Source organism: Peromyscus maniculatus, chromosome 22 (genome assembly GCF_049852395.1).
Source record: "Peromyscus maniculatus bairdii isolate BWxNUB_F1_BW_parent chromosome 22, HU_Pman_BW_mat_3.1, whole genome shotgun sequence".
Lineage (NCBI taxonomy): Eukaryota > Metazoa > Chordata > Mammalia > Rodentia > Cricetidae > Peromyscus > Peromyscus maniculatus.
This window is the reverse complement of record NC_134873.1, coordinates 13336762-13363278: the sequence shown is the minus strand read 5'-3', so window position 1 is coordinate 13363278 and position 26517 is coordinate 13336762. Positions and strand designations below refer to the sequence as shown.

Sequence of the window (26517 nt, the reverse complement as noted above, 5' to 3'; positions counted from 1 at the left end):
AAAAGTAGTTAAGAGAATAATGTTGCCAAATATACTTCCAAAATCATTTTTGCTATTATTCAGACATTTTCAGTATATAAATGAACGCATATTAATAAACAGACTATTATTAAAGTTTATTTTAACAAGTTCATGTCTGTAATTTTACTATATAGTCAGAGCCATTCTATCACACACAAATAGTTCACACAACAAGTTTTGCTGCAAGAGTACTTTTTCACACATTTAAAATTATTTCTATGAAGGAAATTTAAAAAATTAAAGTTGTTAGATGGTATGCAAAGACTTTGGACATATTTTAAAACTGTCATTAAAAAGTTAACTTTCTTGCATTCCCCTGTCAACGCTGACTTTAAAATAATTCCTTGACCTTGTTCACACCCATCAATTCTGCAGCCTCAAGGCAGAGGAGCTGCCCAGGCTTCACCCCTAACTGAGGCGCAACGAGCAGCTGCTGGGGAGGAAGCTCAGCCACTGAGGAGGAAGCTCAGCCACTGAGGTGAAGCATGCCCCAGGAAATGGCCCCCTCAAACACACAGGGGCAGTGCTAAATGGACTTATGGGCTATTTAAATTTAAAAAAGCTAAGGACATGTGTTGCTGGAGGGCTTCTGGGAAGTGGAAGGCTGACGCAGAGAGTCACTGCAGCCGCCGCCATGACCAGCAGCATGTGAAGACGCCGGTAAGCCACCAGCCACGTGGCAGGGTATAGATGTATGGAAATGGATTAATTTAAGCTATAAGAACAGTTAGCAAGAAGCCTGCCTCGGCCATACAGTTTATAAGTGATAATAAGCGTCTGAGTGATTATTTTATACGTGGATTGTGGGACTGCGGGGCTTGGGGAACCTGGAGAGAAGCCCTCCAGCAACAGACATGAAGTTGGGAGTGGGGTATTTTGTAGAGACGAGGGACAGAGGGAGATGTGGGAGGGAAATAATAATCACATTTTATTGTATACAAGCATGAAATTCTCAAAGAATAAATTTAAAAAACATAATAAAGCTTCTCCCCAAGGTAAAAATTAGTTACTTGAGAGCTGGTTGGCTTATCTGAAAAAAGCTGTCTAGTTACAGGGGTGCTTTAGAGAGAAAATGCACTTTTGCCTCTATCAGCTACAGGTGTCAGGCTTTAGCTCAAAATTTAAGTGTTTTTGTTAACATAATAGTCAAAAAGTGCTCTGTACACAAAGCCAGCATCTTTGTTCTTGGGCATGTTCAGAAGCTGATAAATGTCATGTGCTAATGTTACACTGGTCAGGGAACATGGGTGACTGATCTAACCGTAACTGATCATACATTGCTTTCAATTCAGTATAGCCTTCCTTCACTCACTCACCTTAGATTAAATATTTACTTTCTCACAGCACAGTTCACATGAAGCTGCTACTTTCCATTTCGGTGTTCCTTTGAAATGTGCCAGCAGTATCAGTGAGCCCCGAGTATTGTCTAAGCAAAATGACCCTCCATTGCTTGTCTGACTATTACAGGGGACAGAGAATTAAGCACGGGACCTTTGTCAAAGCAGTACTACTGAAAAAAATCCTCTACAGTATGGCCAAACAAGGAATATGACCTACCTTCTGCAGGTCATTCATGGGCATTTATGTTACTGTATTTTCCCCCCCCTCTGGCTAATTTAAAAACAAGAATGACAAGAAACAGTGTTATCTATGCCCTCCCATGGGCCAGGCAGTGATGACAGGGGACAGAACTTAATTAGAATAGACCCTGATAGTAAATAGGTGACAACATAGCTGACTTTCACAAAGCAGCAGAAATACACAGGAGAGTCACTAATGAGAACTCTGTTTTTCATTATTAAAATAAGAAATAAGAGCAGCATGTCACACCATTTGTAAAACAACACTGTTTTCTCTGGAGGGAAGCACAGAGAATGCAGTAGTACAGTACCAAGAATTTTAACTCAGTACAAAATAGTTTGGAAATATTCCATCAGAGTGATGCAGCTCCTTATTGGCAGGTGGCACTAACATACAGCTTCAAGTATTTTAAATGTACCTTTAGAAGAAATGATGCTCCATCTACTTCTGCTTTGCCCAGGAGCTGACAGATCAGGTCACAGTACTGCATGGGTTGGACGTCAGAAAGCTGTAGTAAGGTGGAAGATGCTGAAAGGTGCGTGGATGCCCAAGCCCGCAAGGCTTCTACCATACTGTAGTCCAGAGCAGTGAAGTTAAAGCTTGTGCCTGAAGTGCGCAGTGTGACAGGAGACCCTATGGCGCCCTCAAGCGTCAAAGATGCAAAGCCATAGGTGCTGATTCCTTGAAGTTGGTTTTTATATACTTGGATCTAAGAACGTGGGACAAAGCAGAAAACAAACAAAACAACTGATACAAAACCCAGGAACCAAAGAAACTTGAGATGTTAAGTTTTTCTAGTGGGAGAAGCAGGGTGATTCTTTACTACTTCTTACTGAATTAGTTCACGAAACAATACAACCAATGGATACTCTATCAGGGTACACAAGGATGTGAATTTTAACACAGTAAAATTTATACGTTTTAAAACAGTAGCTAATGGTTGTCCTGATTCTACCAAACTTGAATTCTTACATTTATGTGTTCAATTTATTAAAGTACAATTTTCACTAGCGGAAAGTATAGTGTGACACTTGTTTATGTGGTATAGTGAAACTCAGAACCGACAAATGTGTAAGGCAAGCACATGCAACAGGAGCTAAGTCACCCTTTTCATGAGTGTGCGGGGGCCATGTTGGAAGGACTTTCACTGTGCGCGTCTGCAGAATCATTAATGTACAACTATCAAATACATGGTGTTAGTATTTTCTTCACGAACTGGCTCTTGTTCATATAAAATGCTTCTTTTCTCTTCACAAATTTCTGGTAGTACTTCATGTCTGATAGTAAGATGTAATTATTTCATTTTCTTGTTGCTTATTTTTTTTCCTACAGTTTTAGTTCCAAGTTATGTCTCCATATTCAAAAGTGCACCTTGTAGGTAGAGCATGATTCTTGATAAAAATTTATCTATCTATACTTTCCTAGTAGCCAGGACATATTCACTCTAAAAACATTACAGTTACAGGTCCAGGAGCTCTGTACAGGGTCATTTCCCTTTTGTCCCCCAGTCTGTGCTTTTCAACAACTGCTTCCTGTGGTTCCTTTGATATTCTTAGGGTTCCATTTACTTCCCAGGGTATAAATAGCTCCTTGTGTCTCGGTGGGGCTGAATCACTACTTTCTACCACACTCCCTGCTGTCCATGCCCACTGCCCTCTGCACACTCTACTACACAACAGCACTTGGTGCCACTGTCCTTTTACATGATTGCTCTGGCTTAGTCATTTATCTCAGTGAAATTATTGGGATAGAAATAACCAATAAAGCTTCATATTTATTCACTCTCAAAGACTTCTGTCACTTCTTAACAAGTTTCTAGTTGGAAAGGCTCCACTTTACTGAAGAATATTTTATTTAGATATTAAATTATAGGTAAATGAATTTTTATCAAAAACCAGTGCTACTGTTCTCCCACATGGAATATAGTTTCTCCATAATTGCGTGTGTGTGTGTGTGTGTGTGTGTGTGTGTGTGTGTGTGTGTGTGTACATATCCCTTCACTTCTTATCTCCTGTACCTTAACTACATGTTAGTTACATTACTGGATATTGTCCCGGAGGCCCATTGTGGTCTATTTATTTTTATCTAGTACTAGTTCTTCATACCTGGTAATGTATTTGGCTCTGTCTTCAATGTCTAACCTATATTAACCCCTCCAGTAAACTTTTCATTTGTTGTTCCTATTAGATATTAAATTTCTATTTGTTTCTTTTTCAGATCCTATTTCTCCATTTCTAACTGATTTCTTTTTACTTATTTAATATTTTTATTTGCTGAAAGTACTTTGCTTAATCTTTTGGGAAAAAAAATTACAATATCTACTGGGAAATTACTGTTTAATAGACTCTATGTCTGTGCCCCCAATGAATTCATTTGGGAAGTCCAATTGCTTTTTAAAAACTTCTTCTAAGCTCCTCTGCTTGTGTTTAGTGTTTTTTTTCTTTTTGATTAGACATTATAGTAAAATATTGCAAAGGTTCTAAATATGTTATCTCCTCTTGAGGGGCAGGTTTGTTCATTTTGGCAAGTTGCTAGCCAAGAGCTCCTGAAATGGACAAAAGCTTCAGTTTACGCCTTCTTAGGGTAAATTTGTAGGAAGCTCAGGGTTTCCCAAAAGCCCTTCCTCCTTAGTGGGACTCACTCTGCAAACAGTCTTCTTTGTGGAATCGTGTAGGTTTTAACAGATGTGCCCAAAAGGCCTTCCTATAGGATGACGGCCTTTGTGAGATAAGGCAAGATTTTCTGCTCTCTTACCCATATTGGACAAGGTACTTGCTACTGTTTGTGTGCAAGGCCTGCCACATGCTCCTGTGGTAGTAGCCCTGTCTGTGGACACTATGGAGGATCCAGCCTAGGTTGTTGGAACAAGGGACGTACCACCCCAATTACTAACTAGTCTTTTGTTTCCTCTGCTTCTTGCTATGGCAGCCATGTGAAGAACAACACCAACATCTCTACCATGAAACTGAGCCAAACTGAACTTTTCTTTCCAAAGCTGCATCTGGTAATATTTTGTCGGAGAAATAAGGCAAAAGAATACAGTGTTAACAAGGCCTCGCCAGGCTGGCCCTGCAGCACCCTGCAGCATCCCTCCTGCTGCACCTCTCCTGTTCCCTGTTCTTGCAATCCTCAGCTGACCTTGCCCTGTACGTACAGCACAGCTTTCAGTCAGAAGTATGCATGGGCAAAAAGCAGACTCCCAGTACATTTTGTATAGCCTTTTCCCTCTAGTGCTTTGTGTGCACGAGTCAAGTTCCTCTAGTTGAGGTGAATTTTAATCTTCTCTGTCTCAGTTTACCAGGACTACATAGCTCACACTTCAGGAGTCTAAATCAGAAAGGGCAACAGTAAGACCCCAACTAAAATAAAATTAAATTAATCAAAAAGAAGTTACAAGGCTGTATGCCCCTATCTTTGACAAATTTTACGTGGAAACTTGATAACATCAACTATATTTGGAAGTGAGAGGACAAACTGGAGCGCGTCAGAATCACAGCTTCCAATGCATGTTTCGGGAAAGAGAGCAGATGATTCATTTAAATAACTGATAACTGATACCATTTACATTTCTTATCTCTTGAAATGTGCTTACTGTCTCTCTCTAAGAAGGCAACCATACAGTTAGTACTAGATACTTTTGGAGAACAATGCAGACTTCTTGTCTAGTAAATGTAGACTGCAGAAAGTATGAACATACCTTTAACCCACGGAAACAAACAATGTCTCCAACATTATAAATGACTGGAAGGTCTTCGTAGTTCCTACTAAAGAGCATGCATGTTAACTTCACATTTGTCTGGTCCACAATTGTTACAATTGAACAATAATCTAAGAAACAAAAAATATTTAACACAAATTAAGTTATTTGAAAGCATAAGAATATGCTTATTTAAGAATGCTAAACAAATATTACTCTTCCCTATTATTGCCTTTTAAAAAAAATGTGATACCACTGCCAAATTAATCCACAAAAATTAACCTTAAGACATGTAATGAAATAAAAATAAATATTCTACACAATTTTTTAGAGAAAAAATAACTTTTTCATCACTTTAAAATGAAGAAGGTAGAAAAGCAAATCATTCCCACTAAATATCCAAAGAAATTAATCAATATAGATATTTTTAAATAAATAAATACATAAGAGTCAATAAGGAAAAAGGAAGCAATGCCATTCAAAAAGAATAACATATTCCAGAGTAAAAAAATCTGATTTAAAATATTCCTTCTGAAAATACTGACATCTGGAGGCAGTATGCCTACACTTGTTGGCTCTCAAAAAATCGAATACAGAAACAAGTGAGGCAGGAGATGGGCCCAAGCAGGAAGCAAAGGCAGGATTAAGACACTTCTCAGCACTGTTCTCCAGAAACCTGGCTTCAGAAGACCAAGCCTGAGAAAGGAAACTGCACCTAGGATATTTATACAATGAGGAGCGAAAGTGAGGCTCAGCACACACCTGTCACCTAAAAAGACGGCAAGGGCAAAAATCCATCTGCTAGAATAGGAAGTCAGGAGACTGCCCACCAGTCTTGTAATTAATGAGAAAAAATAACAAATCTCCTGATTTGTGGAGAACAGTACCAATACAGTCAGTGAAGCTCAGAACCATTTGATTCTCCTTGTTTTTTTTATTTTGTCCAGTGTTTGGTATGCAGACTCTGGAGACTGAGGGAGGAATAAGGGTATGTGGACACTTAAAACATACTTAACAATGAAAAATTAGATTGGAACATTTGCCCTCCTATGAAGAACAAACAATGAAAAATTAAAGAAATCAGAGTAGGCAAGTTCTTAGTTGGAGCTTCTATGGCTGTGATGAAACACCATGGCTAAAAATAACTTGGAGAGGAAAGAGTTTATTTCAGCTTATGCTTCCAGATCACAGTTCATTCCTGAGGGATGTCAGGGCAGGAACTGGAGGCAGGAACATGATAGGCCATGGGTGAATGGTGCTTACTGGCTTGTTCCCCAAGGCTGTTTCAGCATCCTTTCTTATACAGCCCAAGGCCACCTGCCACCACCCACATTGGGCTGAATTTCCCATACGAATCCTCAATCAAGAAAACACAACTACAGACTTGCCAACAGCCAATCTGATGGAGGCATTTTCCCAATTAAGACTGCTCTCTTGGGCTGGAGAGATGGCTCAGTGGTTAAGAGTACTGGCTGCTCTTCCAGAGGTCCTGAGTTCAGTTCTCAGCAACCACATGGTGGCTCACAACCATCTGTAATGAGATCTAATGTCCTCTTCTGGCCTTCAGGTACATATGCAGAGCACTTATACAGAAAATATAAATAAATAAATAAATTTACAAACGAATAAAAAAAAGATTGCTCTCTTTCCACAAACATCTAGCTTTGTGGCAAGATGGCAAAAACCAACCAGCAGAGGGTGGTAATTTCCCAGATAAAAAATATATATATATATATACTTTTCCAGCAATGTGAAATTTCAGTGGTAAAGTGAACATAAACATCATTTATCACTTCTCTTTTTGTACTTTACTTTTATGAGTTAATTATTTAACTAGTTCTTAAATTCAAAGTATTTTTTGTACAATATATTCTGATCAGTTTTCCCTTCCCCAGCTCCTCTCAGATCCTCTCCACCTAAATCCATATCCTTTCTTTCCCTATCTCATTAGAAAACAAACAGGCAACAAAATTGAAAGCAGAATAGAACAAAACATTAGAAAAAAGAGCCAAAGGAAAAGCACAAGAAACACATACACACAGAGAAACACACATACACAGAAATACCATAAAAAAAAAACAAAATCAGAAAGCATAATATATAAACTGTACAAAAACAAAATAAAAGACACACACACAAAAAAAAAAAAACAACAAAAACAAACAAACAAACAAAAAATTCCTAAAATACCATTGAGTTCATTTTATATTTGCCATCTATTGCTGGGCATGGGGCCTACCCTTAACTACAGTTTATATACCCAGTGATATTCTACTGGAGAAAACTAAGCTTTCCTTTATGAGCAGTTGCCAAATGGATATAGCTTCTGTGTTAGGGATGGGGGCTTGTGTTCATTTCCCCTCTCAGCACTGGGACCCCATCTGGCCTAGACCTGTGCATGCTGCCACAGTCTCTGAATTTATATGTGCATCAGTGCTGTTGTGTCTGGAAGGCTTGGTTCCCTTGCATTCTTTCTATCTCCTTTTCCACAGGGTTCTCAGAGCCCACAGGGGAAGAATTTGATGGAGACATTCCATTTAGGGGTAAGTGTTCCAAGGTCTCTAACTCTGTATATTGTCTCGCTGTGGATCTCTGTTTTTTGATTTCATCTGCTGATGATGGCTGAGCAAGACACTGAACTATAAGTACAGCAGAATGTTATTATGAGTCATGTTATTGCTACATTCTGTTAGCAGAACAGTATTAGTTTTCTCTTCGGTCATTGCTGTAGGTTTGTTTGCCTTTCTCCTCTTATAGCATGCAAAGCACTATGAACACTAGTGAGTAAGGGTGAAGATTATATATACAGAAACATGTACCTAAAAACATTAAACACATTTGGCCACTGTTCTGATGTAGCATTACCATCTCTGTCTTAGTTAGGTTTCTATTGCTGTGAAGAGACACTATGACCACAGCAACTCTTAGAAAGAAAACATTTAATTCAGGGGCTCCCTTACAGTTTCAGAGGTTCAGTCAGTTATCGTCATGGCAGGGAGCATGGTGGCATGCAGGCAGAGGTGGTACTGGAGCTGAGAGTCCCTACATCTTGACTCAGAGGCTACAGAAAGTTAACTGACTCACTGGGCAGTATCCTGAGTATATGAAACCTCAAAGCCTGTCCCCACAGTGACACACTTCCTCCAACAAGGCCATACCCACTCCAACAAAGCCACACTTCACAACAGTGCCACTCCCTGTGAGATTATGGGGGGCAAATACATTTGAATTACCACAATCCCTAAGGTACTTACTGAAGCACTTGCAGTTTCTCAAACTGCACCATGTGCCTAACTCTGCAGCTGGGTTTTCACACACTACAAAAGCTCCTGCTGAAACTGCCCATGCTGAAACTAGAATTGAAGCCACATCTTTTCAATTTTAGCCCATTTCTTACTAATGGTGAGAACAAGGAATTTTCTAGTCAAACATGTGGCTGCTTTGCCAGAAACAATGGTGTACTTTGATAACTTGGCACTTTTACAAAGAATCTTCACTGAGGCTGAGAAGAGAAGCCTTGGCTACCCACATGCACACACACGTGCATGGGTACAAAGACTATATAGTGCTGCCTTCCTATCTAGATCATATCACACAACCATAAAGAGTCATGCTGATGACAGAATGACATCTTAAAGAATCCAAAAGGAAAGCAAGGGAGATATCTTGGTCAGGGAGGTGCTTGCTAAGTAACCCGGAGGACTCATGTTTAATCCCCAGAACCTAGATACAAAACAAAACAAAAATCTCAGGTATGGTGGCATTTGGTAATAGGTAACCAATCTGTGTGATTTTCCCTGGGGAAGGCTATTTCTTTGTTCTCAGCTTTCCTCGGTTGCCTATAGTTCTTTATGTATGGCTGAGGCTTCCTGGGCTTTCCCTGTCTGCTTTGGTGTGTCTCCAGTTCAGCACACATTTAGGCAGTGATGGTGCTGAGACTTGACAGGTGCAGCCTCTGGTGTGATCTACTTCATAACTATTCCCAGATTCAACAGTCTTCACATTGTCATCCATCCACAAAGAAAAGCATTATACTGTACACTGGTTAAATAAGAAAATAAGATCCCTCCCTCTTCAGCCCACTCAAGCTCATTCCTATAGATATTTGAGGACTGATTTTTTTTTTCCTTTTCCTATTTAAAAAGAAAGCCCCTGGGATTTAAGAGTGATTGTGATATATCATCACACTGCTTTGAAGACTGTAAACTTAAGACTATTGAGCCTTGCTATCTATGGGCATAGGACATTATTTCACTCGTTTGTGTCATCTCTAATTGATCCCAGCAATATTCTGTATTGTTTGGAGCACAAGCCTTGATTTCCTTCATTCCTACATGCACTACACTATTGATGCTACTCTAAATCATACTGCTCTGTTAACCTCTGAAACTGTTCATCACTGCTATGCAGAAATACAATTAATATAATGCTAATTTTGAATCTTGGAACTTTGGTGAACCCATTTATTAGTTCTCAAAGGTACTACCTGGCATAGTATTTAGGGTTTTCTACTTATGAGACTATATTCTTTACAAACACAATTTAATTTCTTCTTTCCCAATTAGCTGCCATTGTTTTATACCCCAACTCTCCCCAAATGGCTTTAGCTAAGACTAACACCATGCGAAATACAGCAGCAAAGCACTGGCCACACTTGACAAACTGCCCTTGTTACTGACTGGTATTAATGTTGCTGTAAGAGATTCATATGTCAAGGTAAAGTTGTGATAATTTCTTCTACACTATCAACATTGAGCTTCCGTAATGACAACCTTTGATTTTTTTTTTTAATATTGTGTGTATGTTTCTCACAGGTATTTTCTTTGTGCTTAACATGGGGCTCAAATAATATACTTTATAATAACAGCAATCTATTCTAAGGTTGTAGACATTTAATCTCAATTACATAAAAGTAATCTTTCACTTCCCCTCCCAGCACACCTTATCATCTCAACAAAGCCTACAGGTATGCTATAGTTATCTATTATTTCTGTTTACTTTTCATTTCTGTGCCAGACTTGAGAGTGATTGATGTGTGATCATTACAGTACTGGAGTGTTCAGTATTTGGTAACACATTTATCTTCATCAACAGATTTTATATTTCTATATGTTTTCATGTCACTTAGCACCCTTCTTAAAAATATATCTGTATTGTGTTGAAGAAGACTCTGGAATCCAAAGACCACATTCACTTCATAAGTTAAAATGGCCAAAGAATACATATGAGTTTCATTAGGCAACTGAAAATCAGGATTGACATTGTTCTGAGACCTAGGTCACTAAAGGAGTTGTGGCCCTGAGTCCAACAATGAAGCTCTTGTCCATAAGACACTCCCAACTCTGACACCTACCGGTTCCCTTGCTTAGGTATGGAGGCTTAAAGAACTTCACAACACCACAGACATTGACAACTGTGCCATCCTTAAGTACATTCAGGGGTGTGTATGTAAAAGGTGCTACTGGGACCTAAAGAAAGAAAAGACAGCAGATTTACCAGCCAGTATTTATATTTAGAGTATTATAACACCCATATATTACTAAGCTTGTATCATTTCATTTTAAAAGATTTTTCCTAAAGAAAATGACTTTGGAGTGGGGGGGTGATTTTGGGTCAATAATGCACAGCTTCAGAAGGGTTACCACAGATATCAACTAGATTTCTTGAAACAATTCTGCTGATAAACAGAAATCAACACACCAGTCTATAAAAGTTTAAACATTAATTATATTTCTTTAATAAGAAAGAACAAGAGACTCCATTGAAATAAGCTGAAGCAGTAACAAAAAGGAAATACTTTTAACTCAGTGTTACAGCTCTAAGAGAATCTTCCTGATGGAGATAACTAAGTGTGGTGACATTTCTGGATACAACAGGGGGCCTACCAGAGCTCTGTGCCATCCAGGACCTGAAGCTCAATTATGATATAGCAATGTTCAGCAAAACAAACAGGAAAGATCTGTGCCTGAGCACTCAAAATAGACCTGTATTCTACCTTAACGAGCTTATCCCTGACACTGACATGAATGGGAAAGCCAGCACAGCTTAGGGATATGAACCACTATTACTCAAAAATCCAACCAACCAAATAAATAATAAAACACTCTGAAATTATTAATTTTGCATTCCATTGAAATTAGTCACTACCTATTTATATAGCTAAGTTACACTTCAGTATAAATTAATAAATGGATTTTTCTGCATAGTCATCCTCTTACAAGTTGGGTTAATGCACTCTTGAATGGAAATTATCAATGAACATTATGCATCAATTTACATAATAATTACAAATGAGCAAGTAGTTAATTTGTTTCCTTGCTGACAGTAAAGTGTGATTTCCCAAGAGGAGTCTCCAGGGGGTAGGAGGAACAGAAATCCTTCTGACCTTAAGAGACAGACTTTGTTAGGGGAAAGTTAACAGGCTAGGTAAGGGGAGTGATGAGCAAATGTGCATCATCGATAGATGGTAACATGGAAACTAAACAAAACCACAAACTTAACAAGCAATTGTACATAACCTACATCAGAGATCTGCAAGCAGCCTGACAAGCTGATGTAAAAGCTGTGTCTGATATCTACAACAGGCATAGAGTATTTACAGCATCCTACTATGTGTTCAACTGATAACTGATCTCACATTACCTCTTTCCTCACAGTGCTTGCTAAGGTACGTTATTGCTCTATGACAAGTCCTAAGAGAACGAGAATGTTCCTGTCTAATAGGGGGTGACAAACAGGATGGCAAATACAGAAATTATGTATGACCAGTACAGCTATGAAATAAGATTTTATTTTCTGGCTTGAGGTATAGTGTCCTCATGAGACACAGGATGTGATCCTCCTGCCTCATTCTCTTGCATTCTGGCATGCATGTGCCACCACACTTAACCAAGAGCTATTTGTTTATTTATGTTTGTTTATTTTTGGTTTTTTGAGACAGAGTTTCTCTGTGTAGTTCTTCCTGGCTGTCCTGCAGCTCACTGTATAGACCAAGCTGGCCTCAAACTCAGATCCACCTGTCTCTGCCTCCCAAATGCTGGGATTTAAAAGGTATGCACTACTCTACCCAGATACTAAGAACTACTTTTATTATTTATTTATTTACTTTTATTTTAATAGTCACACATGACAAACCTTTATGGCATTAGACTGCATAGATCTCCTTACATATACTAAAACATATTTATGAAAAAGCTACAGGATTTATATTATTATATATGGTAATAAACTAAAGATAATCTGGTAACATCTTCAAAAACCATTCAGCATATGGGTCATCTATCTATATTTCACAAAGACATAAAAGGCTTCTATTATGTCATGAAGGCTTGAGACAAGCTTGTTATACAATAGGGGCATGAGAATGTAAGGGCTGGAGACGAGGATGTAGTTCAGAGTGCTGACTGTCACTCGCAAGAGCCTGGGTTTAATCCTCAGAACTAACTAAACAAGCAAGCAGTACAACCACCACCACTGTACCTCACAAACAAACTTCATCCCCAAAAATAGTGTTTTTAAATAAAATACAGTTTATAGCAGGGGATACAAATCAAGACAATATATGCCTAAAAAGTGAAAATCCACCTGCTGGGTTGGGGAGATGATCAATAGGTGAAGCACTGGTCATACATGTATGAGGAATAAAGCACTCAGGTCAATGCTGAGTGGGTTTGCAGCTCACCTGTAATCACAGTGCTCTGGAGGCAGAGACAGAGGACCCTGGCAGCAAGCTGGCTAGCTAGACTAGAATTAGCAAGCTCTGGGTTTGATGAGATACCATGCCTCGGAATATATGGTGGACAGTGAGACAGGAAGACACCTGGCCATCAATTGTTCGCATCTACATGTACTTTCCATTCACATGCATCAGTTAAAGACCTCTTTTACTTGCAGAGGACTCAAGCCTGGTTTCTAGTGCCCATACTGAGTGACTCACAATATACCTATAACTCCAGTTCCAGGAGCTCCAATACTTTCTGGTCTCTGAGGGCATATGCATGAAAGTGGTGCACATAAACTCAAGTAGGCACATGCACATACACAGAAATACAAATAAGTAACAAGTGTAGGTATTATTTATATTAATAATATTATAAAAATAATAATATATTACTTATATTAACTTTAGTAACACATGGCCTTCTTTCACTCAGCTGTGCCTATGGGAGTCTTTCCATTGCTGCTTTAGACACCAAACTTATATAAAACAATAAAAAATTGGTTAAAGAATTTATCACAAGTAACAAAAGTTTTCATTGGTACAATCTGTTAAGTCACAATTCAGCACATAAAAGCCTAATATAATACAAGCTGACAAAAAGCAAAAGAAAAGAATTTGCTTTTGGTTTAAACTAATAAACACTGCAATGCCTTCATAAAGTATGAGTGTAGACCTTATGCAGATAATGCAGGCAACAAAACAATTACTAGGTAAATATAGAACTATAATACAACATCATCATACAAAAAAAGTGAAGGTATCAGTTTTCCATTGTATTGACAATATAGTATATTTCAAGTATAAAGTAAGCTAACTTAAAATCAAAGTATAAAGTAGATCCAATGTGTGTGTACATTGTGTATCCTAAATGAAATTAAATATCATCTTACCAAAGACATTGTTTCTGTGGAAAATCCCCTTATAGATTTACCAAAACCCTGAAAACAAAAGAGAAAAGGCTTATTTGTATGCATGCTATCTCCAATGTGATCACAGGCTTTCAAATAGGGTTAACTATACATTTAACAATACTCAAATACTCTACAATGTTGTTCACAACTGTGACTCCAGCTGCAGGGGCTGACTCCCCTACCCCAACTTGGACACATACATATATATAATTTTAAAAGTTCTAAGAGGTATTCAATTTTTCTCCCTGTACAGAACCACATGCAGACTTTTCCCAAGTAATACTCACCATCACAAATTTGACCATCTTCAAGCTTATTCATTATGTTTTATTATCACAGAAAGAAACATCAAGCCATGTAAGGCCTTTTGGAATACTAAAATCATTAGGTTGACCCGCAGGCTCAACTGTGCCTCACTGAAGCTTTTACCACAGAGGCAGTTTACAACTGTGGTAGGGAAGAAAGTGAAAAAGAAGGAAATGATTATGTTCACAAAGAATAAAGTGAGAGAAAAAATCATTTTCCCTAAAAGTGCCAAATGCTTAATTTAAAATGAACTTAAGTTTCTATCGAAAGTACCTGCAAGTAGAAATAACTGCAAACAGAAACATGAGATCTTGATGTCTATGTTTTTATAAGCCTCGTTATTAAATATGCTGAAAGGACATTTCCAACAACAAGGGACTAAATAGGGGTTGGGGATTTAGCTCAGTGGTAGAGTGCTTGTCTAGTAAGCGCAAGGGCCTGGGTTGGATCCTCAGCTCCAGAAAAAAAAAAAAAAAAAAAAAAGACAAAATAACAAGGGACTAAATATAGAATGGTGGTCACATGGCTGAACACTCAGAAGCTTAGTTTGTTAAGCACATGCTACAAGGTTCATTCAGTACTTGAATCACCCACAATGCATTTCTCTGTCACTGAGAGATACATGACTACAGGTTTAAAAGAGCCTCATTTCTACATGGAGTCATTCAAAAAGCAGGAACCCATGTAATTCTTTTTTTTTTTTTAATTTAAAACGTTCAACTGTTAGGGACCCAGAAAATACTGCTCTCATGTATTCTGCTTTGGACCTCAAACTGAGAGCATTCAGGGAACAGCAGAGGGCTTTGTCTGAGGTTCCCTAACCTAATTAGAGACAAGAAGGACCAAAGACAGAAACTCCCACTTTGCCCATTTGGGTAACTTCATTAACCAAGCCCAGACATGGCAGAGAGGAAGAAACTAACAACCCAATGTCACAGTCAAGCACAGAGGAACTCTGTGTTATCTACTGCTTAGGTGATTTTTTTTTTCTATTTTATTGGGGTAAATAGTAAATAATTCTGAAGGGGAGAAGAGGGTATTCAAGTCTCAAACTCTAGTCCTTCTTTCAGTGTGTGTTGTTGTTTTTTACGGCTCATGTGCGCTGTTAACAGTTTTATTTCCTGCTAATCTGTCTATTGTCAGTTTATTTTGGCAAATTCAATTCAATGAGAACGTTTCAAATTCCACATGTAACTTAAAAACCCAGTTAGACTAAGCAGTTCACCCTAACTTACAGAAACAGTATTCTATCCAAAACATGACAAGAGAGTAAAGGTGTACACTTATATAAACAGTTGGTTGAAAATCTTTAAATGCCATCAAGACTATGCAGTGTTTATTACCTCTGCTTGCTATTGACAAGACTACAAATCCAGACACTGCAATGGTGTCCAACATGGGAAAATATTTTTCCTTCAATCAGTAAATATGTATAACTCTGAACATCATAAGTGCACATTCATAGAATGTTTTAATAAATGGTAGGCACATCTATAAGTAGAGCCAGGTTTACCTAAACTTGTTTAATGCTTACTGAAGATGTGAAACAGACTACAACCTTCCTTAAGAGCCTCTATCACTTACAGATACAGGATAGTCACGGATGGCTGCAATGCCCGCTCCATGGATCGAAAGGGCACTAACTACATTGCTCAGACAATTGTATTTAGTGAGACTTCTAAAACTACCCCTCTACTTATGTAAATGAGCAGTGTGAGTGAGTGCATATAATGAGGCAGCAGATGCCATAACAGTAGTAAAAACAGAATTTAAATGAAACTAAATCTAGAGACAGCACACTGAGATAGGCTTTATCAGTAATGCAAAATCTCTTAACATGTATCAATATCTAGCAGGTCAGACCTAAGAATTGATCCAGGATATTTGACATAAGAACTCTGTATTTTAACACCAGTACAAACAGGGACTCTTCTTTCACTTTTGTTTTTAGCTATAAGGTCATTCTCCTTAATTTTCTTTCATTCTCTTTTACTTCATGTCTTCCCTAAACAGAAATGGCCAGGCTTTTATCTGTTGCATTATATTACTAACTTTATTGATTCAATTTTAGCAACAAATTCTTAAGATATCAATAAAAGCTGGGCAGTGGTGGCTCACGCCTTTAATTCCAGCACTCGGGAGGCAGAGCCAGACGGATCTCTGTGAGTTCGAGGCCAGCCTATTCTACACAGTGACCAAAACTACACAGAGAAACCCTGTCTTGAAAAAAACAAACAAACAAATAAAAGATATCAATAAAATTCCTGGGCTTCAGCCTCTTTCTACTTTTAGTATGTACCATATAAAAGTCTCTTGTGCACTGGGCCTGATGCCCACTTCCAGAACTCTCCATTCACTATGGTCAGCATTTTCTCTGTCCAGGAAGGGGTCTATCACCCATCTGTAGCTATGCTATGTCTGTGAGAGATGTGATGCTATGAAACGCAAAGGAAAACAAATGAGTCTGTGGACCACAAGCACATTATTATCCTTGTGAGCACAGGACTAGAAGAGTTGTCCTCATACTATCTCTTCTGGATTAGATACTAATTACAAGTTTGTGTTTCCTTTGTAAAAACTCTGATGATGACTTGTTCATTTTCCCATAGGCATGGTGTGTCTATCTGATAAAACTCAATGGCTTAATGAAATAGACCTGGATGGCCTGAAATAATTGGTGTTTATCCTACGTTATACTATACTCATTTCTTGTTTTCTTCACTAATGAATGTCTGCTCTGCAATTTCACAAATAGTCCATAACTATACCTTCTATTTATTTGCTCTCTGCCCTGCCTGAACTTTACAGTAGACTTAATGGTCATTTACCAAACCTAACTACTAGAAATCCCCAAACAGACAAGTTTCAATTTTCTATCAATCCTTTTTACTTAATGAATAGAGTAGATACATAGATTGCTTCCGAAAATTTATTTTGAGTATGTCTTTATGGGCCATAAACTTGTTTTTTGTCAAGACCATACTCATATCCTGGCACAGCCATATCTGATAGGAATGGCAAAAGTCATAAAGCCAGCACAGCTGCATGATAAGAATCCAGCAAAGCCATGACACTTTTGGTTTTGATCTTCACAGGTTGCACGCTTGGAGGCTTTTAATATTTATACAATTTGGGGATACTGAATTGATGGAAAACTTCTTATGAATCATTTATGCCTACTCTCAGGAGTACTGCTTCTTAGCTTCCCCTGAAAAGTCCTGAGCATACTATCCCTCCCACTTTTAGGGAAGACATCCTTATCTACTTGAAGGTCTTCATTATGCCTTGGAGCTTCTGACATACATAAAGAAGCCAGAGATCTCTTTATTGGGCTCTGAGATATTCTTGAAACATCTGCCCCTGTACTTACTCAGGAACAAGATAATCAGAACATTATATACAGGAGATTATGTGGCATACACAGCAACAAAGTTAGATTGGCTGAAGTTACATCTGCCCTACACAGGGGTTTATACAGATGGCAAAGAATGATGTGGAAAGATAATAAAAGAATGAGGTGTCACGAACTCCCTTTCTTAGAAATATTAGCTCCCACAGAGCCACTATATCATATGACCAAGAAGCAAAAGAATGACAGGATTAGAGACATAAATAAATTCCCTATTAAGTTTAGTGTAACTGGATTTATGTTTAGGTCTTTGATCCACTTGGACTTGAGTTTTGTGCATGGTGACAGATATGGATCTATTTGTAATCTTTTACATATTGACATCCAGTTATGCCAGCACCATTTGTTGAAGATACTTTCTTTGTTCCATTGTATATTTTTGGCTCCTTTGTCAAAAACCAGGTGTTCATATGTGCATGGATTAATGTCAGGGTCTTCAATTCGATTCCATTGGTCCGTATGTCGGTTTTTATACCAGTACCAAGCTGTTTTTATTACTATAGCTCTATAGTAGAGTTTGAGGTCCGGGATGGTGATGCCTCCAAGGGTTGCTTTATCGTATAGGATTCTTTTAGCTATCCTGGACCTAAACATAAATCCAGTTACACTAAACTTAATAGAAAAGAAGATAGGAAGCACTCTTGAACACATTGGCACTGGAGACCATTTCCTAAATAAAACACCGACAGCACAGACCCTGAGCACAACCATTAATAAATGGGACCTCTCAAAACTGAGAAGCTTTTGCAGGGCAAAAGACACAGTCAATAAGACAAAAAGACAGCCAACAGATTGGGAAAAGATCTTCACCAACCCCACATCTGACAGAGGATTGATCTCCACAATATATAAAGAACTCAAGAAACTAGACATCAAAGCACTGAACAGTCCAATTAAAAAATGGGCTAAAGAGCTAAACAGAGAATTCACAAAACAGGAACTACAAATGGCTGAAAGACATTTAAAGAAATGCTCAACATCCTTAATCATCAGAGAAATGCAAATCAAAACGACTCTGAGATACCACCTTACACCTGTTAGAATGGCTAAGATCAAAAACACCAATGACAACCAATGTTGGAGAGGATGTGGAGCAAAGGGAACACTCCTCCACTGTTGGTGGGAATGTAAACTTGTACAACCACTATGGAAATCAGTATGGCGGTTTCTCAGAAAATTAGGAATCAAACTACCTCAAGACCCAGCCATCCCACTCTTGGGCATATACCCAAAGAATGCTGATACATACCATAAAGATACATGCTCAGCTATGTTCATAGCAGCACTATTTGTAATAGCCAGAACCTGGAAACAACCTAGATGCCCATCAACGGAAGAATGGATGAAAAAAATGTGGTACATATACACAATGGAGTACTACTCAGCAGAGAAAAACAATGAAAGCATGAAATTTGCAGGCAAATGGATGGAACTAGAAAAAATTATCCTGAGTGAGGTAACCCAAACCCAGAAAGACAGTTATGGTATGTACTCACTCATTGGTGGATTCTAGATATAAAATGAACAATCAGACCACAACCCATAGAACCATAGAGGCTATATATATAGCATGGAGGTCCCTAGGATGACTGTGGCATATAATAAATTTCAGTTTTACTCAATTATTGAAAAAAAAAAAAATAAAAATAAATTCCCTAAATTTAAAATATATAAAATGTAAATATTGTATTATGGCAAAAACTGAATAATAACTGCAGCAGCATTGACCTGAGTTTTCTTGGGTCTATTGACAATTGGCATTCTGACCATTAGGAGTTAATAATATAGTGCTTGGGACATGGCAATCTGCCTGGGCTAGCTTGGAGATTTTCTTTCTGTCTAGCAGAAGTTGGATTATGGGGTTGATGAGGGAAAATGACTGTAAAAGATAACTCTGTTCAAAGATAAATATGAGACATATGAATATTAGACATTAACTAAATGATAACCATGCTATAATCTATTGCAGTTGGGCATAGGGGAAGGGACTTGGAGGGACACAAGGATCTCCCTGGGAGATTTTATGGGTGGAGTTGGGGAAGATAGGAATGGAACAGGAAGATAACATAGGGAGAAGAGAGGATAAAAAAAAAGATAACTCTGTTCTATCACGGTTTAATGACGATTAAACTTAGATATGTAAGAGGAAGTTAAACATGTATCTGGGGACAGAAATTATCTATGTTTTGAAGGAATATGAATCTATCATTGATTACTGAATTCCGTTTAAGTAAAGAAGTACTCTGACTGCCAATCAGTCAGGCTGCATGATTTTCACAATATCTACAGCCTGGCTCAATCCTTCCCTCGCCTACTCCTTGTATGAGGTGTGATGCTAATTAGTCTTTCTATGAATTGAATCCTCAGACTGAATGGACAGGTGAGATCCTGTGTCTACCCACCTTATACTCCTGTCTCTACCTTCCTAGTGCTGGGATTAAAGGCATGCATCACCACTGCCAAGCTCTGTTTCTCTTTTAGATGGTCCAACCTCATGTAGCCCAGGGTGGTCTTGAACTCCTGATCTTCCTGCTTCTTCCTCCCAAGTGCTGGGATTAAAGGTGTGGGCCACTACTGTATGGCCTCCATGGTTAACTAGTGCTTGCTCCACTCTCTGATCTTCAGACAAGCTTCATTTGTCAGAACATAAACAAAATACCATACAACACGTGTATCCTCTCTGGAACCAGCCAACCACCAGGGCTGGCCCCCAGCAATATCCTACATAATTTTTTTTTTTTTTTTTTTTTTTTTTTTTTTTTTTTTTGGTTTTTCGAGACAGGGTTTCTCTGTGTAGCTTTGCGCCTTTCCTGGAACTCACTTGGTAGCCCAGGCTGGCCTCGAACTCACAGAGATCCGCCTGGCTCTGCCTCCCGAGTGCTGGGATTAAAGGCGTGCGCCACCACCGCCCGGCCCATAATTTTTTTATAATTATTTATTTCATATCTTCTCTCCTATATGACTCCAGGAAGCAATCATTAAGTCTGATTCACCACTGCATGCCCAGTGCTAATAACAGTGTCTATTCCACTGGTGGTTTTTTAATAGTTGTAGTTCATAGTCTGGCTTCCATTCACTGCTCAAGACCATCTAAAGCAATTATAGCCATTAAATGAGATGGACTGGAAGCATCTAAATGCCCAAGGTACTCTTCCTAGGTTGCCAGAATTATTTGAGCAATAACAAAGAGAGAATTCTCCCTCTATGAAGGCATCGATGTAAGTTATATATTAAAATCAAACTTTTAACAAAGTTACTAAGGGGATTAGGTCAAGTTCGTTAAAGTACAAACAGAAAGGAGAGTTAGCTACTGCAACAGCCTGGATATGAGAGGAAAGGTGAAGAGCCCAAGCATGGCAAACATGTCACCAATGGCTTTTACCTTTTACCCTTCCCTCCCATTCCTCTGGCTGGTTAAACCATTAGATTACAATCCTAAAGCTGGCCACCAAGGTCCGTTCCCTTATCTGGCCCCTTTCTAAACTGAGGCTGACTACCAAGGTCCAGCTATCAAAGCATGTAAGTCCAGCAATCAAAAGCCCCCCTTTGGCTATCCTAATTAACATGCCCAATCAAAACAAACCAAATCATCCTTACACAGGAGTTCCCCCTTTCCCTTTATAAACTGCCATTTGCCTATAGTCTGTCTCTTCTCTATCCAGAGGCGGTCTTTCGTCCCTTGCCTTCTATCTCCTATCTTTGTCTCTTATTTCCTGTCCTTTGCCACTCTAGGGTGAATAAATCTCCTTTGTGTTGAAAACTTGGTCTTGGGACATCTTATGCCTACTTCAAGGTTCTTTCAAAAGGAATTTCATCTATGAAAGAAATGAGAGGAGGCTTAGAGAGACACTGCAGCAAAGCTTTAGTAAAGGCAAAAGAAGCTTTACCTTATATAGACATTGTCTACACCATGATGAATGCATTATCTACTAAAATCACTCATACATGTGTGTGTCCCTGTGAAATACACATCTAAAAAGTTACCTATTTCTAGAGGACAAGTAAAAAGCTAAGCAGAAATACAGTGTATGTACACCACATACCTTAAGGTCTAATCTTCAAAACAGCAGCTTTATTTCCATATGTTAAAGACATAACTGAGAGTTTTCCCTGAAATGGAGAGAAAAGGTTAGTAAAGAAGACTGTTTCTAACAACATATATATATATATGCAAAAGTCAGAACAGAACTTAAAGCATTTGATTTTTTTTTTTTATCTTCTGAGAAAACTTTCAGAATACTAACAAAACACATAAAGCCACTTGGAGGTTCTGAAGAACGTTCTCACAAACTACTACCAGGGAGTTACTGTTACGAATGTCTCTGCTGCAGCCTAAGCCCTGCAGAGATCATTGGAGTACTCAGGTGTACGCACACGCATGCACACTCACACACACACACACACACACACACCCTTCATATGTGCAAGTCTGGACTGATGACACCCTTGCTGCTAATAACTATGGTTGAGGATTATGGCCATCTTCAGAAAGCATGCTCATTTGCCTTTAAAAACTTGCACTGCCCTAGTCTTCTTTGAATACATTCACAGTTTACTACAAGCATGTTCTAGGTTACAATGCTAGTCTATTACCTTCATTCATCTTTAGAGAATCTTTCTCTGAATTTCATTTGGACCATCCTTTCAGGAAGTGAATATACCAAGCTCAAGTAAATATTAAGTCATCTAAGAAAAAAATCTGAGGACCTAAAAATACGTACACGCCTTTAATCCCAGCACTCGGGAGGCAGAGGCAGGCAGATCTTTGTGAGTTCAAGGCCAGCCTGGTCTACACAGCGAGATCCAGGAAAGGCACAAAGCTACACAGAGAAACCCTGTCTCAAAAAAACAAACAAACAAACAAAAAAGTATGGTTCATAGCTTGATTTTTTTATCCTTACTTAAGTTACAGAGTAACAGTGAAGTTCATCAATTTTTCCAAGCTTTGTTTCATCTCATAATACTATCTCTTAACAAAATAAAATAAAGCTTAATTTTTGAAACCCACGGCAATTTAAGAAAGAAGAAAATTCCAAATGTGAAATGAAAAACTCATAAATCAGGAAAATAAGGCCAGGTCAATACACCAAGAAACAAGTACAATTTAGTCTCTCGACTTAAAAAAAAACAACATAATTATCTAGTCAAAAGTACAAACAGAATAAAGTGTTTCCTCACAATACTTTTCTTAATTTCTTTTGGCTTTCATATTTAAATCTCTCTCTCACACACACACCATGGACTCTTTGTAAACATCCATAGGGGTATCTGTTTTATTTATAGAAAAAAGGTTTAAAAGTTGATGCTACATCAATACTCTTCCACATTACATTCCAAAATTTAACATAGCTATCAGAAAGGCTTCAAGTTAGGCCGGGCGGTGGTGGCGCACGCCTTTAATCCCAGCACTCGGGAGGCAGAGGCAGGCGAATCTCTGTGAGATCGAGGCCAGCCTGGTCTACCAAGTGAGTTCCAGGAAAGGTGCAAAGCTATACAGAGAAACCCTGTCTCGAAAAACCAAAAAAAAAAAAAAAAGGCTTCAAGTCTACTGATAAGACAGAAACCATGACAATTCATAAAACAGTCACCGTAAGCCAGATGTGGTGGTGCACTTCTTTAATCCCAGGCAGAGGCAGGCAGATCCTGGGCATGTTCCAAGACACCCAGAGCTATAGAGAGAGACACTGTCTCAAAAAACAAAAACAAAAAGCAAAACATTAAAAAAAAATTCATCACCAACTAAGGGTGTAGACAATGCAAGACTCAGAAGGAATAATAACAGCAAACAGCTGGACAACTTGCAAAATTTTAAAACTCTCCTTGACCCACTAAATTTGGAGGTCCAAGGCAATAAACTACCAGAGAACAGAGGAAACAGATTCTTTAGTGAGACATGCTTCACCTAAAGCAAAAGGCAGACACTGCCTAGTACCTGTGAGAAAACTTACAGAATACATTTAACAGATTGTTGGGGACAAGAACCGTCTTTAGAAAAATACAGGGCACCTAGGAGCTGCTAACCACTAACTACCAGATCAGTCATTCAGAACAAAGGCCTCACAATGTGAAGAGTGGAGAAACAAGCCTGTGAATTTTGTGAAAACCCAGTGTGGCTGGAAAAGAGAACAGAAAGAAACAAAACAAAAACCACCTTCTACTCCTATTTGGAAAAGGACAGAGGAGCCAAGCCCAAGCCTACAGTTAGGTGAAGGTCAAGATGGTCCACACAAAGATCTCTCCTACATATCGAGACTTGAACTAATGGCTTAAATGTGTATCTCCACTTATCTTGCAAGGCATGGCTAGGAATTACAGACAGTTAAGCTTCCTGACCTCACTGCCTCTCTAGTCTAACCATTCTCCAAGGCCTTTTAACTCTAGATTTTATCTCAAGTCTGAAACAAACTATCTAGATTTAAATGTCACCTCTACCACTTATAAGCTATCTGACCTCAGGAAAATCACTTAACCCTTCTGAAATGTAGCGAGCGACCTCCAAGCGTATAAATAAGGTATAAAACACCAATGTCATAAAGTTTTGTGATAATTAAATGAGTTAATGTACACAATACCTAAGAAGCCACCAGGCGCAGAGAAAATACTCAATAAATGCTGTTTGTTATTATTAGCATTAGATTACTATTTTTTTCTACCCACCTACTCCATTGTCCCTTCTACACTAATGAAAATCAGTTACCATCACTTATCTGCATTATTGCCACTGCCTAACTGGGTTTTTTCCACTTCATTTGCTATACCATATCTGTACCATATATTCTTTGTGCACGAGGCAGAGTGGTTTAAACTTAAAGTGAGTCATGTCTTTCTCCTGCTCATATCTGGTGTGAGACTCCCACATCATTACTGTAGCATCCAAATTCCTCAGCACACACGACTATTCTCATCATCCCATAGAAAGTAAAATACAGTTACCCCGAAAGTCCCATTCATCTCCCATAATCTAACACATCAGAAACAAAAATTCTCTTATGTTCACGTATCAAAGTGCTATTGCTTATTATTAATTAAAATTAGAGATCACCTTTAGTATGGTGACTAGATCTATTTATCTTTGTACCTCAGAAACATATTCTAGTGCATCACAAAACAATAAATGTTTGCTAAGTGAAAGCTGGAAAATCATAAATTAGCATAGAAATATTCAGTCTCAATTGTAATGGCAAAAAAACAAAACAAGCCGGGCGGTGGTGGCGCACGCCTTTAATCCCAGCACTCGGGAGGCAGAGGCAGGCGGATCTCTGTGAGTTCGAGGCCAGCCTGGTCTACCAAGTGAGTTCCAGGAGAGGCGCAAAGCTACACAAGAGAAACCCTGTCTCGAAAAAACCAAAAAAAAAAAAAAAAAAAAAAAAAAACAAAACAAAAAAACACCTATCTTAAGTGCTCTCACAAAGATACTAAACATAAAATATGTGCATAGTTTCTAGGAGGAAAATGCATTCTGAGTTAACAAACTTACCTGGATATACATCTTGCTATAATCAAATCCTGACTGTAGAGATCTAAAAGTTAGTTTCTGTAATTTATTCAGTAGCTGAACTTCCGGTAACCCTTTGAATTCCTTTAGTAATTGAAGTGGCAACATTTCTGCTTCATAATGATGTCCAAAGAAAATTCAAATAGAACCTTCAAGCTGATACTTGCTGCTGAGAACACAAAGAGTAACATTTTATTCAAAGTATAGCTCATAATTTGCCTTAAATATCTTTGACATAATTTTGGTTTTGCTTTCTTTAATAAGTCAATTCAGTACTGGGTTGGAGGTATTAGAAGAACATCCACCTTCACGGGTTTACTGCAATTATAAACAGCACGCTTCTAAGGGAACTACTCTTCACTTAGCTTTTGTACTAAAAGTACTCCTAAAAGCTAGTTTTAAGATCTGTAACCGGAGATAGTGGCTCACGCCTTTAATCCTAGCACGAGTCAAAAGCAGGCAGATCTCTGTGAGTTCAAGGACAGCATGGTCTACATACACTATTTCAAGACAGCAAATGCTACAGAGACACTGTCTCAAAACAACAAACATCTGTGAAAGTTTCACTAACTTCGCCACGGTACGGTATTTTAAAATATACAGGCAATGGGGCGGAACTAATTTGGTTTCCGTTTTGTTATACCCTTGGAATTTTAAAAGTTTGTGTATGCGCACTGAACCAAAAGCTTCCTCATTCCAAGAATATTAGGTGCCTCCTCCTCGAAATCGTAAATAACCGAGAAACGACAACTGATGTTAACTGTGCACCAGGTTCAATCTTTCTTCTGAAACTTCTTGCGAGGGCCACCCACTAACATCACCACTTTAATGCGTGGGGACCCACGTTCCCAAACCATTGATCTGCACCTGGGCTGGTACCTGGAGCCACTCGCCTCGCGTCCCCCCCCCCCCCCCCCGAAAATGCTGAAGACAGCGGGTAAACGCCGCCGGCGAAACAGCACGCATTTTCGGCACAATACCTCAAATATGGAACTAAACAACCCCCGTTATATCATGAAGGGACAAAACAGCCACGTCTACCCCTGAGTTCTCTCACTCACAAGCCACCCGGAAACCTGACAACCGTTTCAAACCACGCAGACGTGGTTTCCGGAGCCCGCCTGGGCACACGCATGCGCACTGCACTAGCACTCACTGGGCTGGCCCCGCTTCCCAGCGCTAACCAGATTAGGAGGCGGGGCCTCGGCCAAGCTCCTCCCAAGTCCTCACAGCAAAGCAGGTTGAGCTGTGCTCCTCTTTCCACTACCCTAGTGGACCTCTGGGGCGCTCAGGGGAAACACCACAAGTGCTAGAAGGGCTTGCTTTTAAGAGTCATAAATCCTAAAGCCAATAGGAAACAGAGTCCAGATTCTTTTT

The 26517-nt window shown here is 38.8% G+C and overlaps 1 protein-coding gene across 11 annotated transcripts in view; it reads right to left on the bottom strand.

Moving 5' to 3' along the window:
* LOC102924168 (protection of telomeres protein 1-like) overlaps positions 1–26284 on the bottom strand; it is a 69682-nt gene extending 43398 nt beyond the window's left edge. For 3 of the 11 annotated variants that reach the window (XR_013046952.1, XM_076558712.1, XM_042266952.2), the window contains exons 1-8: positions 26121–26252; positions 25123–25309; positions 21689–21755; positions 14218–14377; positions 13910–13957; positions 10653–10767; positions 5300–5430; positions 2021–2311 (exon numbers count right to left, since the gene is read on the bottom strand). Coding sequence is in view for 10 of the 11 variants with exons in the window: in XM_076558712.1 (XP_076414827.1) it covers positions 2021–2311; positions 5300–5430; positions 10653–10767; positions 13910–13957; positions 14218–14235 (603 nt within the window). In the remaining variant the exon portion in view is untranslated. Of the gene's footprint in view, positions 1–2020; positions 2312–5299; positions 5431–10652; positions 10768–13909; positions 13958–14217; positions 14378–19373; positions 19540–20047; positions 20322–21688; positions 21756–25122; positions 25310–26120 lie in introns of those variants that run through there. The other 8 variants (XM_076558708.1, XM_042266954.2, XM_006990873.4 and 5 more) reach the window with 8 other exon arrangements.
* Positions 26285–26517: the final 233 nt, after the last annotated feature.